General features: G+C 43.3%; 1 protein-coding gene and 1 long non-coding RNA gene across 2 annotated transcripts in view; one reads left to right on the plus strand and one right to left on the minus strand.

Annotated features, from left to right (window-relative positions):
* The window catches only part of LOC123102746 (exocyst complex component 5), a 29233-nt gene extending 27546 nt beyond the window's left edge, over nt 1-1687 (minus strand). The window contains exons 1-3 of the mRNA XM_044524176.1: nt 1452-1687; nt 1180-1377; nt 992-1066 (exon numbers count right to left, since the gene is read on the minus strand). Coding sequence (XP_044380111.1) covers nt 992-1066; nt 1180-1377; nt 1452-1514 — 336 coding nt within the window. The 5' untranslated portion in view covers nt 1515-1687. The remainder of the gene's footprint in view (nt 1-991; nt 1067-1179; nt 1378-1451) is intronic.
* A 6834-nt stretch (nt 1688-8521) lies between these two features.
* LOC123106752 (uncharacterized) lies at nt 8522-9562 on the plus strand. Its single transcript, XR_006451463.1, has 3 exons — nt 8522-8985; nt 9202-9293; nt 9393-9562. It is a non-coding gene; the product is annotated as an uncharacterized lncRNA (long non-coding RNA).
* Nucleotides 9563-21096: the final 11534 nt, after the last annotated feature.

Below are 21096 nucleotides of genomic sequence, written 5' to 3' on the forward strand. Positions count from 1 at the left end.
TATTTGCCAGGATCCTAACTGACAAAAGCCTAGTCAGATCACATTAAAATGGTAAAGTATCGAAACATGCAGCTGAGTTTCTAAAATCGAACAGCATCCCCATTCCAGAGATGCATTTGACAGAATGATAGACCCTAAGATGCTGGTAACCAAATGCAAATAGAAAAATGTGTGAATAGGATACAAATCTCTTCTGCGTATTTCCCTAGTCAGAAATTTCCTTCATAACTAAAATTTGATGGAAGCATAGAAGTCACCAAATATTAAACACGACAGTCATTCTTCTATAGAAGCTCATCAAATGCATGCCTTGCACTTTTTTCTGCTGTAGTTATGTCTCTTTGGATTCTCGCACCACGGACTGCCCTTTTCAGCATTATTCATTAGGTTCTCTACAGAATGGCCTAGTAAACTTTGCCTGGGTATAACTGTATTACTAAAGGAAAATGTCCCTTCTTAGCAACTGAACAGGTCCAACAGGACAAGAGGGGTAGAGACACAGTAAGAAAAAATTATAATATATAAAGTCTTAGACATCTAACAGACAGTTGAATAGATTCGATTGGGTGAAGATCTTAAAACTGGGAACCTACTCATCGTCATACGTTGACATGTACCATACGACGATGAAAACAAAAGAACAAAGTTAACCTATATAGGTAACAAAAGATTCCCCCAACTTGATCATTTATGTGTAATTGATGGCATATATAACTAATTAACTGCGAGCCTAGAGTGGCACTTTCATCCCAGTGAATAGCACAACCAGAGGAAACAAGGAACGCCTAAAGATAATATTCCAAACGGTAAGACTTTGCATTATGTCTTCACCGTATCAGAGTTAATTGTACTTCCAATCTCTATATATGGCTCGTCTGGTTTCTCATCTGCATTGTTTTTCCAATATGGTCTCATTCATTTATCTTCCTATAATATACTAACATTAACAATATAGTCAACACGTAGAGAACTTGCAAGCATGCTAACTAACCTCCCCGAGTGTCTTGCGATGCTTGGCGTCCTGTGTAGCCACCTCTTTCTTCAGATTTTGGAGCCTCTTATCAATCTATCCACAAAAGGAAGAAAAAGAAACACCAGCATCAGCATATACCATCACCGGACAACCACCCACACACCCAATCACGCAGGCTGCTACCACCAGGACCGGCGGCAACCGACCTGACGACGCAAGTCGACAAGTTCCTTGCAGGAATGCTTGAAGAGCCCGAGAAGCTCGTCGACCGCGGGGAAAACGGGTGGCGCGGCCCCGAGCAGGGGCGGCGGCGGCGGGGGTACCCCTGCCGCATCGTCCCCGTGGAACTCCGGCAGAAGCTCATCCACCAGGCTCCCGAAGAGCGCGTCGAAGGAAAAATCCCCCTGCAAAACCACGCAGCGCTTAGGTCTGGATGGAAGGAGGGGAGATACAGAACGAATCGAATAAGGGGGCGCACCTTGAAGTCCTCGAGGTCGAGGGTGAGGGGCAACGCCGCGGGCGGGTCATTCGGCGACGGCATGGCTGCCTGCCGGCCGGAGAGATCTAGGGGAGGAGGATGGGCAGCGGCTCTTGTGTATGATCTGGAAAATTGGGTGAGCTGACTGGGTTTGGGCGGGCCGGACGAGAAGGAATCGACAACGGCTCAGGCCAGGCGCATCTTTTTTTTTCTTTTTCTTCGTCGAACTTGGGATTTTCTATTCAACGAAGGCACCACGCTGGAACGGTTAGGATTGTTAGAGCAATTCCAATACACCGACCCAAACGGATAGTGAATTTGTCCGTTTTTCGTCTGTTTTTCGTCGGTTGCTTGCTCGGAGTTCGTTTTGTTTCTTTTTGGGTTGGCTATGCGTCCAATGCAAGAGACCTATTTCATGTTCAAGTACAAATTTAAAAAAACTGCTGCCATAGATCAATGCCACCAGTCATGTCATCATTCAAAGTTCATGCCGACACCATATTAGCGACCGCCATACAATGCCAGCCTTTAAAAAAGTCATTACATCCTTCTTGCTGGCGCGGTTGCCAGCGGCCGGCACACATGCCAACACAGAAAAAAGGTCGGGAGTTCGACCACGCCATTTCAGTCGTGTCATGCCAGCACACTTGTCAGCATACAGAAAAGGATGGCGCATGCCGCCATTGATCACTCGTCATCGAGTTTGAGCATGTCAGCTTGCATCTTCTCGAACCATGGCCTCTTTCTCGGTGACACGGTGTTGAGGTCCACCTTCATGATCTTCATCCCCGTCATCATGCTAGCGAGAGTCACTTTTTTTGCCTTGGTCTTGGCATTAGCGGTCTGGATCTCTAGCATCTTGGCTTGCTTCTCCGCATCCATCTCAAGCATCCTCGTTTGCTTGTCCGCCTCCATCTCAAGCCTCCTCCTTTGAATCTCCATGAAGGCGTTCATTTGCTCTTCCTTGTCTTGCCGGCGCTTCTCCTTCCTCGAGTCCTCCTTGGTCATCATGCCCTCCACGGGTGTGATCAAGGCGATGGACGCCGCATCCCGCTTGTCCTCCTTCTTGGAGTTGGTCTTTGTTAGAAGAGAGAGAGGGATTTGGTGGAATAGTTGTTCGTTGTATTGCTTGAGCCTCGTGGGCATATATATAGGAGTACATGATTTACTTGGAGTACAAGGCAAGACAAAATAATTCCTAGTCTAACCTATGTTTCCTAATACAATCACGTTACTCAACATCCTCCCGCAGTCACAACGGTAGCGACGTAGACGGTGAGACTGGAGAAGAATCCGAAGGCAATCCTACGGACACCCCCCTCACAACAGCCGTAACGGTCGACGCATCACGGAGTCATGGCTGGAGTGGAAATCGACGAGGTTGCTCAAGCAAGGCGGTAGCCCTTTGTGCCGTTTGTCGTGGTAGCCGAGAGCGTAGGTGGTGGAGCCATGGTCGAGGTAGCCGTGCGAAAAATGTCATGATCGATGTCGAGTCGGGGTAGCCGGTGTCGATGAAGTCGCCGTGGAGCCGCGGGCGCAAGGAGGCGCCGAGTAAGTCATGGGCATAGTGGTGTCGAAGTAGTGATGCGCCGGGAAGAAGACGTTGTTGACGACGTGCTACCTCTTGAGCATGCGTTGATTTTCCCTTGAAGAGGAAAGGGTGATACAACAAAATAGCGTAAGTATTTCTCTCAGTTTTTTAGAATCAAGGTATCAATCCAGTAGGAGATTACGCGCAAATCGCCTAGTACCTACACAAACAATCAAGAACCTTGCGACCAACACGATAAAGGGGTTGTCAATCCCTTCACAGCCACTTGCAAAAGTGAGATCCGATAAAGATAATAAGATAAATATTTTTAGTATTTTTGTTGTATAGATTGAAAAGTATGCAAAAAAATAGTAAACTAGAATTATAGATCGAAAACTTATACGATATAAAGTAGACCCAGGGGCCATAGGTTTCACTAGTGGCTTCTCTCAAGATAGCATATATTACGATGGGTGAACAAATTACTGCCGAGCAATTGATAGAAAAACGCATAGTTATGAGAATCTAGGCATGATCATGAACATAGGCATCACGTCTGTGTCAAATAGATCAAAACGATTATGCATCTACTACTATTACTCCACACATCGACCGCTATCCAGCATGCATCTAGAGTATTAAGTTCATAAGAACAGAGTAACGCATTAGGCAAGATGACATAATGTAGAGGAATAAATTCAAGCAATATGATATAAACCCCATCTTTTTATCCTCGATGGCAACAATACAATATGTGTCAGTTCCCTTTCTGTCACTGGGATCGAGCACCGCAAGATTGAACCCAAAGCTAAGCACTTCTCTCATTGCAAGAAAGATCAATCTAGTAGGCCAAACTAAACCAATAATTCGAAGAGACTTGCAAAAATATCAAATCATGCATATAAGAATTCGGAGAAGAATCAAATATTGTTTATAGATAATCTTGATCACAAACCCACAATTCATCGGATCTCGGCAAACACACCGCAAAAAGTATTACATCGAATAGATCTCCAAAAACATCGAGGAGAACTTTGTATTGAGAACCAAAGAGAGAGAAGAAGTCATCTAGCTAATAACTATGGACCCGAAGGTCTGTGGTAAACTAATCACACATCATCGGAGAGGCTATGGTGTTGATGTAGAATCCCTCCGTGATCGAATCCCTCTCTGGAAGATCGCCGAAAAAGGCCCCAAGATGAGATCTCATGGGTACAGAAGGTTGCGGCGGTGGGAAAGTGGTTTCGTGGCTCTCCTGGATGTTTTTGTTGTATAAGAGTATATATAGGCGAAAGAAGTAGGTTGGTGGAGCTACGAGGGGTCCATGAGGGTGGGGGCGCCTACCACTTGGGCGCGCCCTCCTGCCTTGTGGCCGCCTCGTTGCATCTCTGACTTCTACTCCAAATCTCCTAGAGTGTGTTTGTTCCAAGAAAGATCCTTCCGAAGGTTTCGTTCCGTTTGGATCCCGTTTGATATCCATTTTCTGTGGAACACTGAAATAGGCAAAAAAAATAGCATTTTGCACTGGGCCTTCGGTTAATAGGTTAGTCCCAAAAATAATATAAAAGAGTATATTAAAGCTCATTAAATATCCAAAACAGATAATATAATAGTGTGGAACAATAAAAAATTATGGATACGTTGGAGACGTATCAGCATTCCCAAGCTTAGTTCCTGCTCGTCCTCGAGTAGGTAAATGATAAAATAGAATTTTTGATGTGGAATGCTACCTAACATAATTTTCGATATAATTCTCTTTATTGCGGCATGAATGTTTAGATCCAAAAGATTCTACACAAAAGTTTAATATTGACATAAAAATAATAATACTTCAAGCATGCTAACCAAGCAATTATGTCTTATCAGAATAACATAGCCAAAGAAAGCTTATCCCTACAAAATCATATAGTTTGACCATGCTTCATTTTTATCACACAAAATACTCCCATCATGCACAAGCCCGATGACAAGCCAAGCAATTGTTTCATACTTAGCCTTTTCAAACTCTTTCAACTTTCACGCAATATATGAGCGCGAGCCATGGACATAGCACTATGGGTGGAATAGAATATGATAATGGAGATTGTGTGAGAAGACAAGAAAGGAGAAAGTCTCACATTAACACGGCTAATCAACGGGCTATGGAGATATCCATCATTTGATGTCAGTGCAAGGAGTAGGGATTGCCATGCAACGGATGCACTAGAGCTATAAATATATGAAAGCTCAACAAAAAAATTAAGTGGGTGTGCATCCAACTTGCTTGCTCATGAAGACCTAGGGCATTTTGAGGAAGCCCATCATTGGAATATGCAAGCCAAGTTCTATAATGAAAAATTCGCACTAGTATATGAAAGTGACAAAAAAAAGACTCTCTATCATGAAAATCATGGTGCTACTTTGAAGCACAAGTGTGGAAAAGGGATAGTAACATTGCCCCTTCTCTCTTTTTCTCTCATTTTTTTATTTAGGTCTTTTCTTTTTTTATGGCCTCTTTTTTTCGTTTGAAATCTCGTCCCGACTTGTGGGGGAATCATAGTCTCCATCATCCTTTCTTAACATGGGACAATGCTCTAATAATGAAAATCATCACACTTTTATTTACTTATAACTCAAGAATTACAACTCGATACTTAGAACAAAATATGACTCTATGTGAATGCCTCTGATGGTGTACCGGGATGTGCAATGAATCAAGAGTGACATGTATGAAAGAATTATGAACGGTGGCTTTGCCACAAATACGATGTCAACTTCATGGTCATGCAAAGCAATATGACAATGATGGAGCATGTCATAATAAACGAAACGGTGAAAGTTGCATGGCAATATATTTCAGAATGGCTATGGAAATGCCAGGTAGGTATGGTGGCTGTTTTGAGAAAGATATAAGGAGGCTTATGTGTGATAGAGCGTATCATATCACGGGATTTGGATGCACCGGCGAAGTTTGCACCAACTCTCGAGGTGAGAAAGGGCAATTCATGGTACCGAAGAGGCTCGCAATGACGAAAGGATGAGAGTGCGTGCTCTAAAAAATAAAACCAACACCGTGCATTTTACTAGCATAAGAGATCAATAATTTCTATAAAATAAAACCAGCACCGTGCTCTAAAAAGGTATAAGTGAAGCACTAGAGCAAAATTATCTAGCTCAAAAAATATAAGTGAAGCACATAGAGTATTCTAATAAATTTCGATTCATGTGTGTCTCTCCAAAAGATGTGTACAGCAAGGATGATTGTGGTAAACTAAAAAGCAAAGATTCAATTCATACAAGATGCTACAAGCAAAACACATATCATGTGGTGAATAAAAATATAGCCTCAAGTAAAGTTACCGATAGACGAAGACGAAAAAGGAGATGCATTCCGGGGCATCCCCAAGCTTTGACTTTTGGTTGTCCTTGATTTTTACCTTGGGGTGCCTTGGGCATCCCCAAGCTTAGGCTCTTGCCAATCCTTGTTCCAAAATCCATCAAATCTTTACCAAAAATCTTGAAAACTTCATAACACAAAACTCAACAGAAAATCTCATGAGCCCCGTTAGTATAAGAAAACAAACCACCACTTTAAGGTATTGTAATGAACTTATTCTTTATTTATATTGGTGTTAAACCTACTGTATTCCAACTTCTCTATGGTTCATACCCCCCGATACTAGCCATAGATTCATCAAAATAAGCAAACAACACATGAAAAACAAAATCTGTCAAAAACAGAACAGTCTGTAGAAATCTGGAAGTTTCGAATACTTCTGTAACTCCAAACATTCTGAAAAATTAGGATGTCTTAAATAATTTTTATATTGATCTACTGCAGTTGGAATTGGTATTTTACCGCTCTCTGGTAAAAAATGAAAATTATTCTTGTGAGCGCATACTTTCTGTTTTTTTCAGCAAGATCAAATAATAATCACCCAAGAAGATCCTAAAGGCTTTACTTGGCACAAACACTAATTAAAATATAAAAAACACAATCATAACAGAGGATAGATGATTCATTTTTTACTAAACAGGAACAAAAAGCAAGGAGCAAAAACAAAATTGGGTTGCCTGCCAACAAGCGCTATCGTTTAACACCCCTAACTAGGCATAAAAACTAGAATAAATCTAGGTATTGTTATCTTTGGTATGTAATCCATAAATGGCTCTCATAATTGATTCATAAGGCAATTTAATTTTTCTTTCTGGGAAAGTGTTCCATGCTATTCCTTAACGGAAATTGGAATCTAATATTTCCTTCTTTCATGTCAATAATTACACCAATCGTTCTAACGAAAGGTCTACCAAGAATAATAGGACAAGTAGGATTGCAATCTATATCAAGAACGATGAAATCTATGGGCACATATTTCCTATTTGCAACAATAAGAACATCATTAATCCTTCACATAGGTTTCTTAATGGCGGAATTCGCAAGATGCAGATTTAAAGAACAATCATCAAATTCACGGAAACCTAACACATCACACAAAGTTTTTGGAATCGTGGAAACACTAACACTCAAATCACATAAGGCATAGCATTCATGATCTTTAATCTTAATTTTAATAGTAGGTTCCCACTCATCATAAAGTTTTATAGGGTTAGAAACTTCTAATTCAAGTTTTTCTTCATAAGATTGCATTAAAGCATCAACGATATGCTTAGTAAAAGCTTTGTTTTGATCATAAGCATGACGAGAATTTAACATGGATTGGAACAAGGAAATACAATCTATCAAAGAGCAATTATCATAATTAAATTCCTTGAAATCCAAAATAGTGGGTTCATTGCTATGTAAAGTTTTGACCTCATCAATTCCACTTTTACCAATTTTTGCATCAAAATCTAAAAACTTCGAATCACTGGGACGCCTTTTAAATAAAGTTGACTCATCTCCAGTCCCATATTTATCAAGATTCATATTGGAAAACAAAGATTTAATAGGAGACACATCAATCACTTTTAGATCTTCATCACTATTATCATGAAAACTAGAAGAACAGGCTTTCACAAAGCAATCTTTTTTAGCACGCATCCTAGCGGTTCTTTTTTTGCACTCATCAATGAAAATTCTCATGGCTTTGAGAGACTCATTGATACCATGCTTAGGTGGAATAAATCTAAATTTCAAAGAATCATCATCAAGAGAAATTCTATCCACGTTCCTAGCCAACTCATCAATCTTAGGCAGTTTTTCTTCAAGCAAAGCATTGAAATTCTTTTGCGAATTCATAAATTCTTTAACACTAGTCTCAAAATCAGAGGGAATCTTATTAAAATTTCCATAAGAGTTGTTGTAGGAATTACCATAATTATTAAAGGAATTTAGGACAGTATAACCGCACCTGAAGCGAGCCTTCTCAGTGATTTGTATTTTCAGCCGTCCGTTTTTATGATGTAGACGTTTCTGGCCGCTGGATGCGCTGTCCTAAGGGGCTGCTACTCCAGAAGAAAAAACCGAGCAATCTCATACACTGGGCCGGATAGTCCATTTACACGACCAAGCACATACTGCCCAGTACTAGCTGCCCTCCCTTCTCTTACCTGTGGCGCTCGAGAGAGGAACAGATCGGGCTACGGGCGACGCGCCGTCTTCCCGTCTTCCACGAGGAGATCCAGCACGAGGAATCCAGCGGACGCACAGGATGTGGGTGCCCGATGCTCGCCCGGGATGCTGCGTGGAGTCTCTCAATGTCGTGCCGACACCACATCAACATGGTCGCGGAATCTCCTCCCGGTGGACACAAGGGCTCTTCCTTCGGCGGGTATGGCTGTGCCTGACTGATAGGATACAGAGTCAGGTTTACATGAGGTGAATGCAAGCTCTTCACCTTCCTTTATCTCTGATCCCCGAAGCCCTTTGTAATTCGCCCTTTTCCGTTTATCTTGTTGGGCGCGTGGTTACAAGGGTCAGGGCGAGGATCCACGGATGAAGAGGAGATGGTGTGCCCCCTGCCGCTTCCTGATAATCCGACCACCCGTGGGCCTTCCACCTAGAAAACCCACTTGAGGAGAAAGGTGAAGAGCTCTGGTTGTGTCTGTTCTGCTTTCTTTCTTTGCTATAATGGTTTAATTTTTTTCTTCTTTCTCCATCGCGATGTACAAAATTGTACTAGAAGTTCAATTCTTTGTTAAGATATACAACAAGCTGAGATAATTGAATTACCATGGAGGATTATAAATACTCACCTACAGTTTCGAAACTGACTAATAGTTGTTTTGAATCATGCACAGCGACTGATTTCTGCACCTACAATTTTGAAACGGACTGATGGCCGTCTCAAATCATCCACATCGAGTGATTTCTGTAACTTCTACAACGGCCGGTACGGCTAATAGCTCTCTCATGAAATTTTATTTTGGGTGCATTGAAATAATTCTCATGAATAAAACGAGAACTAATGCCCTGATGTTTTCTATTGCAGTGATCAGGTGCATGTTTCATTGTTGTTCAAGCTCTGCTTATTAAGGAAATAAACACAATTGACTTGTTTTTGCACCTAATTGTCCTATGCATGGTGGTTTAAATTGGGCTAATATTGGTTCATCAAGAGTCACTAGGAGTAGGACACAGAGGAGGAGGACAGAACACCACCCCGCCACCCACCTTACCACGATGGGAGTGCAACACGTCGCCTCCACTCCCACTATTGCTCCACCTTCTCCGCTCGCTGATGGGTATATCTGCAGCGATCTCTTCATAATACCACTGCAGCGATCTGTTCCATGCTGGACTCGAACACGTTGGAAGGGACAATAAATCTTCAGGCTACCTGTACTAGAACTCCTCCCAACCAATTTCTTATGAACTTGGGTTCGAAGTCAATGTTCTTATTGGCTTGGTAGAGTTCAGATCCTCTCTAACTAATTTCTTATCTAAATATTATGATTATATCATATTGTATTAAAGCTCTTCAGTATGGTGATTTGTTCATGTGCAGTTCCAATGTAATTAGTCCGTGGTCGCCCAAAATTCGTAATCATCCGTCACATAAATTGTATGTCTTTATGGGCTTATGGCATGTTCTAATAAATTCTCTAAACTTAGTCCAAGACATTTCTATGAGGTGTCTCCATAGAGTACCACCTATCTAAGCTCGTTGATAGCAATTGTTCAGAAACAATATTTTGAGTTTGATAAGCTCTGATGTTTACTACTCAAGTGAATGTTCTACAAAGAAATATAAGAGCGTTTACAGATCACTTAGTGTTCTATTACTCAGTTGTGGCTAAGAATGAGCATATGTACCTTCTGCTATTGGTTGATTACTAGGTTTAGAGTTATGGAATATCACCGAAATAGAATTTTGGCTTATGCTTTTGTTGATTTTTTCAGTCTAATAGAACTTACGTGTTTGTACACTGAAATTTAGTTTTTTTATGTGAATATATTTGTAGGTTGAATCAAGTTCGTTCCAATTATGATGTGAAAAGTGGGCATCTTTTTAACAGCTGTAACATGATCTCCAGATTGCATTTATTCAGCATCTGGTTCCTCTGATGGTTCAGGGGTTGCTCGAGGTATCTACCTTTTAGAACCTGTGTTGGGTTATTGGATACACAGGAACCAATATGTTCCACTCTCACTGTCTTCAAACATGTCTTGGGATCTACCAATGTGAGACCTACTTTTTTTACTTTCACTGTATGAAAGAAAAGCTTAATTCCATTTTGACCCCATTCAAATGTTACCACTTACAAGCAGTGTATTATGATCCATCTGACTGATGCTTTCTATTTCACCACTATATTTTCATCGATGAGATTACTTTTTTTCCTACATAGGCCCTTCACGTTTACTTATTATACTTTTATTTGACCATCTACAGGAAATTTATGGCATTAGTTTGCTGACCATGCTTGTCAGATCAAGAATGGTGAGAAGAAAAAAATCTTAAACATGCAGATTCACATGGTATGTTATTCCATCTCTCTCTCTCTCTCTCTCTCTCTCTCTCTCATCTACTGATCCGTAGCCGAAGTTTGTTGTACCTACTAGCTACCCATGACTTGAGCAGCTTTGTATTTTATAAATAAATACACAAACAAAGTGCTAAGTTGTTTTCTTTAGCAAGAGTATCTCTTCAGAAAAAATAGACATCAAACACCTTATTATATACGATTGGTAGGACTACTACTATTTTAACTTACAGATAGGCTAGGCTGCAGATAATTGCATCAAGCCTTAACAATCAACATTATAAAAAGATGGGCGCAGCAACGCGCGCCATCGATGATCTAGTTACTAGGGAACATCGTAGAATTAAAGTTTCCTCTATACGCGTTATTACCAAAGTTGTTCCTACCAACAAAATTCACATCCAAGGATTCATTATTATTCTCAATCAAAGTGGACAAAGGCGTATCATTAGGATCAGAAGAAACACTCTTATTAGCAAACAATTTCATAAGTTCATCCATCTTTCCACTCAAAACATTAATCTCTTCTATCGCATGAACCTTTTTACTAGTGGATCTTTCACTATGCCATTGAGAATAATTAACCATAATATTATCTAGGAGTTTAGTAGCTTCTCCTAAAGTGATTTCCATAAAAGTGCTTCCCGCAGTCGAATCTAAAAGATTTCTAGAAGCAAAATTCAATCCGGCATAAATTTTTTGTATAATCATCCATAAATTCAAACCATGTGTAGGACAATTACGTATCATTAATTTCATCCTCTCCCAAGCTTGTGCAACATGCTCATGCTCAAGTTGCTTAAAATTCATAATATCATTTCTAAGAGAGATGATCTTAGCGGGAGGAAAATACTTAGAGATAAAAGCGTCTTTGCACTTATTCCATGAATCAATACTATTTTTAGGCAAAGAAGAGAACCAAGTCTTAGCACGATCTCTAAGCGAAAACGAAAAATAGCTTCAATTTAACAATATCATTATCCACATCTTTCTTCTTTTGCATATCGCACAAATCAACAAAGTTGTTTAGATGGGTAGCGGCATCTTCACTAGGAAGGCCAGAAAATTGATCTTTCATGACAAGATTCAACAAAGCAGCATTAACTTCACATGATTCATCATGGGTAATAGGAGCAATCGGAGTGCTAATAAAATCATTGTTGTTGGTATTGGAAAAGTCACATAATTTAGCATTATCTTGAGCCATTGTGACAAACAATCAATCCAACACACAAGCACAAAAGAAGCAAGCGAAAAAATAGCGGACGGAAAAAGGGCGAATAAAACAGCAAAGGTGAAGTGGGGGGAGAGGAAAATGAGAGGCGAATGGCAAATAATGTAATGCGAGGGATAAGAGTTTGTGATGGGTACTTGGTGTTGGGGAACGTTACAGAAAACAAAAATTTTCCTACAGTTTCACCAAGATCCATCTAGGAGTTCATCTAGCAACGAGTGATTGGATTGCATCTACATGCCTTTGTAGATCACGCGCGGAAGCATTCAAAGAACGGAGATGAGAAGGCGTACTTGACGTGATCCAAATCACCGAAGATCCTAGCGCCGAACGGACGGCACCTCCACGTTCAACACACGTACGGTCAGCGTAACGTCTCCTTCTTCTTGATCCAGCAAGGGGGAAGGAGAGGTTGAGGGAGATGGCTCCAGTAGCAGCACGACGGCGTGGTGTTGATGGAGCTGCAGTACTCCGGCAGGGCTTCGCCAAGCACTATGGAGGAGGAGGAGGTGTTGGAGAGGGAGAGGGAGGCACCAAAGATCAAGGTAAGAAGTCCTCCATCTCCCCACTATATATAGGAGGGCCAAGGGGGGGGGGCGCCGGCCCTAGGAGATCTAATCTCCTAGGGGGGTGCGGCCAAGGGGAGGAATCCCTCCTCCCCAAGGCACCTAGGGGTGCCTTCCCCCTTTGGGACTCTTCCCTCCTTGAAACCCTAGGCGCATGGGCCTCTTGGGGCTAGTGCCCTTGGCCCATGTAGGCCAAGGCGCACCCCCTACAGCCCATGCCCACCCGGTGGACCCCCGGGACCCTTCTGGTGGTCCCGGTACAATACTGGTGACCCCGAAACTTGTCCCGATGGCCGAAATAGCACTTCCTATATATAATTCTTTACCTCTGGACCATTCCGGAACTCCTCGTGACGTCCGGGATCTCATTAGGGACTCCGAACAACATTCGGGTTACTGCATATACATATCCCTATAACCCTAGCGTCACCGAACCTTAAGTGTGTAGACCCTACGGGTTCGGGAGACATGTAGACATGACCGAGATTGCTCTCCGGTCAATAACCAACAGCGGGATCTGGATACCCATGTTGGCTCCCACATGCTCCTCGATGATCTCATCGGATGAACCACGATGTCGAGGATTCAAGCAACCCCGTATACAATTCCCTTTGTCAATCGGTATGTTACTTTCCCGAGATCTGATCGTTGGTATCCCAATACCTCGTTCAATCTCGTTACCGGCAAGTCACTTTACTCGTACCGTAGTGCATGATCCCGTGACCATACACTTGGTCACTTTGAGCTCATTATGATGATGCATTACCGAGTGGGCCCAGTGATACCTCTCCGTCATACGGAGTGACAAATCCCAGTCTTGATCCGTGTCAACCCAATAGACACTTTCGGAGATACCCGTAGTATACCTTTATAGTCACCCAGTTACGTTGTGACGTTTGGTACACCCAAAGCACTCCTACGGTATCCGGGAGTTACACGATCTCATGGTCTAAGGAAAGGATACTTGACATTGGAAAACTCTAGCAAACGAACTATACGATCTTGTGCTATGTTTAGGATTGGGTCTTGTCCATCACATCATTCTCCTAATGATGTGATCTCGTTATCAATGACATCCAATGTCCATAGTCAGGAAACCATGACTATCTATTGACCAATGAGCTAGTCAACTAGAGGCTTACTAGGGACATGTTGGTGTCTCTTATTCACACATGTATTACGATTTCCGGATAACACAATTATAGCATGAATAAAGACAATTATCATGAACAAGGAAATATAATAATAATGCTTTTATTATTGCCTCTAGGGCATATTTCCAACACTTGGTATGTCTTTACTTGAGCGTAGATCTCCCCGGCAACGGCGCCAGAAATCCTTCTTGCTACCTCTTGAGCATGTGTTGGTTTTCCCTTGAAGAGGAAAGGGTGATGCAGCAAAGTAGCGTAAGTATTTCCCTCAGTTTTTGAGAACCAAGGTATCGATCCAATAGGAGACTACACGCAAATCGCCTAGCACTTGCACAAACAATCAAGAACCTTGCAACCAACGCGATAAAGGGGTTGTCAGTCCCTTCACGGCCACTTGCAAAAGTGAGATCTGATAAAGATAATAAGATAAATACTTTTGGTATTTTTGTGTATAGATTGAAAAGTAAAGATTGCAAAATAAAAAGTAAACTAGAATTATATATAAATCGTAAACTTATATGATGTAAAGTAGACCCGGGGGCCATAGGTTTCACTACTGGCTTCTCTCAAGATAGCATATATTACGGTGGGTGAACAAATTACTGCCGAACAATTGATAGAAAAGCACATAGTTATGAGAATATCTAGACATGATCATGAACATAGGCATCACGTCCGTGTCAAGTAGACCGAAACGATTATGTATCTACTACTATTACTCCACACATCGACCGGTATCCAACATGCACCTGGAGTATTAAGTTCATAAGAACAAAGTAACGCATTAGGCAAGATGACATTATGTAGAGGGATAAACTCAAGCAATATGATATAAACCCCATCTTTTTATCCTCGACGGCAACAATACAATATGTGTCGGTTCCCTTTCTATCACTGGGATCGAGCACCGCAAGATTGAACCCAAAGCTAAGCACTTCTCCCATTGCAAGAAAGATCAATCTAGTAGGCCAAACTAAACCGATAATTCCAAGAGACTTGGAAAGATATCAAATCATGCATATAAGAATTCAGAGAAGAATCAAATATTGTTCATAGATAATCTTGATCATAAACCCACAATTCATCGGATCTCGGCAAACACACCACAAAAAGTATTATATCGAATAGATCTCCAAGAACATCGAGGAGAACTTTGTATTGAGAACCAAAGAGAGAGAAGAAGCCATCTAGCTAATAACTATGGACCCGAAGGTCTGTGGTAAACTATTCACACATGATTGGAGAGGCTATGGTGTTGATGTAGAAGCCCTCCGTGATCGAATCCCCCTCCGGCAGATCGCCGAAAAAGGCCCCAAGATGGGATCTCACGGGTACAGAAGGTTGCGGCGGTGGAAAAGTGGTTCCGTGGCTCTCCTGGATGTTTTTAGGGTATAAGAGTATATATATAGGCGAAGGAAGTAGGTCGATGGAGCTACGAGGGGCCCACGAGGGTGGGGGGCGCCTACTGATACGTCTCCAACGTATCTATAATTTTTGATTGCTCCATGCTATATTATCTACTGTTTTGGACATTATTGGGCTTTATTATCCAATTTTATATTATTTTGGGACTAACCTATTAACCGGAGACCCAGCCCAGAATTGCTGTTTTTTTTGCCTATTTTAGGGTTTCGAAGAAAAGGAATATCAAACGGAGTCCAAACGGAATGAAACTTTCGGGAACGTGATTTTCTCATCGAACATGATCCAGGAGACTTGGACCCCATGTCAAGAAACAAGGGAGGAGGCTACAAGGTAGGGGGCGCGCCTACCCCCCAGGCGCGCCCTCCACCCTCGTTGGCCCCCTGTTGCTCCACCGATGTACTCCTTCCTCCTATATATACCTACGTACCCCCAAACGATCAGATACGGAGCCAAAACCCTAATTCCACCACCACAACTTTCTGTATCCACGAGATCCCATCTTGGCATGTTCCGAAGCTCCGCCGGAGGGGGTATCCATCACGGAGGGCTTCTACATCATCACCATAGCCCCTCCGATGAAGTGTGAGTAGTTCACCTCAGACCTACGGGTCCATAGTTATTAGCTAGATGGCTTCTTCTCTCTTTTTGGATCTCAATACAATGTTCTGCCCCTCTCTTGTGGAGATCTATTCGATGTAATCTTCTTTTTGCGGTCTGTTTGTTGAGACCGATGAATTGTGGGTTTATGATCAAGTCTATCTATGAACAATATTTGAATCTTCTCTGAATTCTTTTATGTATGATTGGTGATCTTTGCAAGTCTCTTCGAATTATCAGTTTGGTTTGGCCTACTAGATTGATCTTTCTTGCAATGGGAGAAGTGCTTAGCTTTGGGTTCAATCTTGCGGTGTCCTTTCCCAGTGATAGTAGGGGCAGCAAGGCACGTATTGTATTGTTGCCATCGAGGATAACAAGATGGGGTTTTCATCATATTGCATGAGTTTATCCCTCTACATCATGTCATCTTGCTTAAGGTGTTACTCTGTTTTCATTAACTTAATACTCTAGATGCATGCTGGATAGCGGTCGATGAGTGGAGTAATAGTAGTAGATGCAAGCAGGAGTCGGTCTACTTGTCTCGGACGTGATGCCTATATACATGATCATGCCTAGATATTCTCATAACTATGCTCAATTCTGTCAATTTCTCAACAGTAATTCGTTCACCCACCATAGAATACTTATGCTCTCGAGAGAAGCCACTAGTGAAACCTATGGCCCCCGGGTCTATCTTCATCATATTAATCTTCCAATACTAGTTATTTCCTTTGCTTTTATTTTACTTTGCATCTTTATCATAAAAATACCAAAAATATTATCTTATCATATCTACCAGATCTCACTCTCGTAAGTGGCCGTGTAGGGATTGACAAGCCCTTATCGCGTTGGTTGCGAGGATTTATTTGTTTTGTGCAGGTATGAGGGACTTGCGCGTAGCCTCCTACTTGATCGATACCTTGGTTCTCAAAAACTGAGGGAAATACTTACGCTACTTTGCTGCATCATCCCTTCCTCTTCGGGGAAAAATCAACGCAGTGCTCAAGAGGTAGCAAGAAGGATTTCTGGCGCCATTGCCGGGGAGTCTACGCAAAAGTCAATATACCAAGTACCCATCACAATCCCTATCTCCCGCATTACATTATTTGCCATTTGCCTCTCGTTTTCCTCTTCCCCACTTCATTTGTAACACCCTCGATGCGACTATAGCTCCCACGTGTCGAGGCACGACTTAGAGACATAATCGCATTGAAGGCATATGTCGCAAGTTAGGCAATCTTTACAAACATCCCATGTAATGTAATAATAAAAGGGGAGATAACATAGTTGGCTTACACTCGCCACGTCAATCAAGTACATAAATAACATTACATCATCCATACACTCAAGGCCCGACTACGGCGCCAAAATAAAAGAGAACCCAACATGCGACACGGTCCCAATCACCCCCAACTGGGCACCACTACTGATTGTCGAGAAAGGAAACATAGTATCGTTGAGAGTCTTCGTCGAACTCCCACTTGAGCTCATACGCGTCTCTTGGAGCGGAATCATCAGGCCCTGCATCTGGTGTAATAGTAATCTGTGAGCCACAGGGACTCAGCAATCTCGCACCCTCGCGATCAAGACTATTTGAGCTTATAGGTATGGCAAGGTAAAATATGAGTGGAGCTGCAGCAAGCGACTAGCAAGTATGGTGGCTAACTTATTCACAGAAGAGAGCGAGAAGAGGAGGCAAAGCATGAGCGAGAATCTAGAAGAACAACCTGCGCAAGCTTAACTCCAACACCGTGTCCACTTCCCGGACTCCGGCGAGAAGAGGCCATCACGGTAACACACTCAGTTGATTCATTTTAATTATTTAAGGTTCAAGTTATCTACAACCGGACATTAACAAATTCCCATCTGCCCATAACCGCGGGCACGGCTTTCGAAAGTTCAATCCTTGCAGGGGAGTCCCAACTTAGCCCATGACAAGCTCTCACGGTCAAGGAAGGAATAGACCTCCTCCCAAGACGTTCCGATCAGACTCGATATCTCGGTAACTCAAGACACTTCGACAGGTTAAAACAAGACCAGCAACACCGCCCGAATGTGCCGACAAATCCCGATAGGAGCTGCACATATCTTGTTCTCAGGGCACACTCAGATAGGTCAAGCTACGAGTAAAACCAACCCTCAAGTTTCCCCGAGGTGGCCCCGCAGGCTGCCCGGTTCAGACCAACACTCAGAGGGAGCACTGGCCCGGGGGGTTAAAATAAGATGACCCTTGGGCTCCGGTAACCCAAGGGAAAAAGAGGCTAGGTGGCGAATAGTAAAACCAAGGTTGGGCATTGCTGGAAAAGCTTTAATCAAGGCGAACTATCAAGGGGTTCCCATTATAACCCAACCGCGTAAGGAACGCAAAATCCGGGAACATAACACCGATATGACGGAAACTAGGGCGGCAAGAGTGGAACAAAACACTAGGCGAGAGGCCGAGCCTTCCACCCTTCACCAAGTATATAGATGCATTAAGATAATATAGCAATATAGTGATATCCCTACAAGTAAATAAATGTCCCAACAAGGAACAGCTCCAATCTTCACCTGCAAGTAGCAACGCTATAAGAGGGGCTGAGCAAAGCGGTAACATAGCCAAACAACGGTTTGCTAGGACATGGTGGGTTAGAGTTTCAACATGGCAATTGGGAGGCTGACAAGCAAAAGTTAGGCATCGTAGCATTGGCAAACAAAAGAGCGAGCAAACTAGCATAGCAAAGATAGTAGTGATTTCGAGGGTATGATCATCTTGCCTGCACAGTTGTCAGAGTTGACTGGATCCTCACAAGCAAACTCAACGGGCTCCTCGGTAGCGAACTCGTCTCTTGGCTCTACCCAAACAAGACAAACAAGCAACAAGGATACAATCAACCACGTGCAAACTCAATCAACACGACGCAAAGATGATATGCTATGCCGGATGCGATGTGGGATGCAAAATGCAAGACATGACAGGAAATGCATGAACCTGGCCTCAACTTGGAATTCCAAGGGTGCCACTAGAAAGATGGGATGAAATCGCTTGAAAACGATATAAAGAACGCCGGAATCGGAGTTACGGTTTGGAAATGGCAAGCGTTTCAAAAATGACACCGGTCTGCGATTTACAGCAAGTAGGCATCTAAGTGCAATGCAATGAACATGCTACAGCCACCAAACATGACAACAAAATACATGGCAGGGATGCACACACGATGCTTAACAAAAGACTAGCACTGAGCTACGGCCAATTCATCCATTATGAGGTTCAAACAAGCATGTCAAAAACGCAAATGCAAAACAGATTCCAGACTTTGTGAAATTAACACTTGTCTGAAATTTCAGATCATGAAGCCCTCTTCGGAGCAGCAAAACAACATGATACATGACCTGATTAAGACAAGTAAGAACATGTCATGGATCTACTCAACAAGTTTAACAAAAGACCCAAAGTGACCTGGGGCCAAAAGGGTTCACAAAATATACTAACAAGCCCACGAACATAGCTAAAACACAATCAGTTTTCGGACTTAGTGAAAACTGAGACATGCTGAAATATAACTCACAAAGGCATGTAAACGAGCTCGATGCACTCACTACGGTGCAAGTCATGGCAAGGCAAGCATACATCCATTAAGAAGGCACAAAATTCTAGCTAGACATGGCAAGAACAATGGCATAGCATGCACGGATCAACTACAATAGCATCGGCAAAATCGCAAACGAGTTGACGATCTACCCAGATTCACCATGAAGCAAAAGTAGAGCTCGATTGACTCAAGCTAGGGTGCTCCATAATTTCAAACAAAGACATGGTTGGATAGAGCATAACAAGCTTAACAAAACTCCTTTACTGATCATCCTCAAAAGAGGCACGGATCACTAGGAAACAAGCTGAACATATGGCATCATGAACTAAATAATCCCAGACTTAGTGAAAACTACTATGTCCCTGAAAACAGATTTACCGGGTGCCTCACTTTGCAAGCTTGCACAAGTCACCACACACATCCTAAAAATGCATGGGTTGCACCTATGGAAAGAAGACAAAATCCTTAACAAAACATAAGAAGGACTCACAGGCATAGCATGCACACAATAATCATGGCAAAAATGACAAAAGTCTAAGATGAACTAGCAGATCTAACAATTAACTCACGAAGCCTCCTTCTAACAGCATTTCGGGCATCAAGATGAACTCAAATGAAAATGATGCAATGGAATGAAATGATGTACTCATCGACACGAACATTTTGATATACTATATGTCCAAAACGAAGCTACGGATGCGAAGTTACGGCAGGTCAAAGATTGCACAAAAATTAGAGGGAGAGGGGAAAAAGTCAACCCTAGGTTTTTCAGATCTCAGATCTGAGATGTTTACTGTAGCAGGCACGCGTCCCGAGGTTCGACGGACGGCAATGGCCGCGGTGGCCGGAGTAGGAGGGAGCTCGCCGGAGCAGCAAGGAGGCCGGAGGAGAGGGGGCCGGGCGGCGGAGAGGCGGCGCCGGCCGGGTGGCGGCGAGGGGTGTCGCGGTGGCGCGCGGGGCGGCCGAGGCCGAGGCGGCGCGGGCGGCGCTCGCCGGCGAGGCGGCGGAGGCAGCCGGGCGAGGCGGCGGCGAGCGGCGGCGGGGCGGCAGCCGGCGTCGGAGGAGAAGAGGCGGGGCGACGGCGCGTGGGTCTGGCCCGGTGGCGGCTCACGCGGGGGCCGGAGATGGGCCTTCGGGCCCGGCGGCGGTGGTAGGCGGCGCTGCCACGTGGCGGCGGCGGATAGGCGAGGGGGCGTGTCCGGCTAGGCCCCGGACATGTCCGGCGGCTGGAGATCTGATTTTTTTTCCTTTTAGGGTTTCGGGAAGAGGAGAGAGATCCGAAAATGAGGGGGCTATTTATAGGCATAAGTGGAGCTAGGAGAGTCCAAACGAGGTGCGGTTTTTGGCCACGCGATCGTGATCGAACGCTCTAGGAGATGGAGCAGAGTTTGGTGGGTTTGGGCCAAATTGGAGGGGTGTTGGGCTGCAACACACACGAGGCCTTTTCGGTCCCTCGGTTAACCGTTGGAGTATCAAACGAAGTCCAAATGACACGAAACTTGACAGGCGGTCTACCGGTAGTAAACCAAGGCCGCATGACAAGTCTCGGTCCAATCTGGAAATGTTTATTCCCCACACATGAAAGAAAGCTAGAAATGACCACCGGAGGAGAACGAAGCGCCAGAACGCAAAACGGACAACGGGGAAAAAGCTCGAATGCATGA

This window comes from Triticum aestivum, chromosome 5A (genome assembly GCF_018294505.1).
Source record: "Triticum aestivum cultivar Chinese Spring chromosome 5A, IWGSC CS RefSeq v2.1, whole genome shotgun sequence".
NCBI classification, from domain to species: Eukaryota; Viridiplantae; Streptophyta; class Magnoliopsida; order Poales; family Poaceae; genus Triticum; species Triticum aestivum.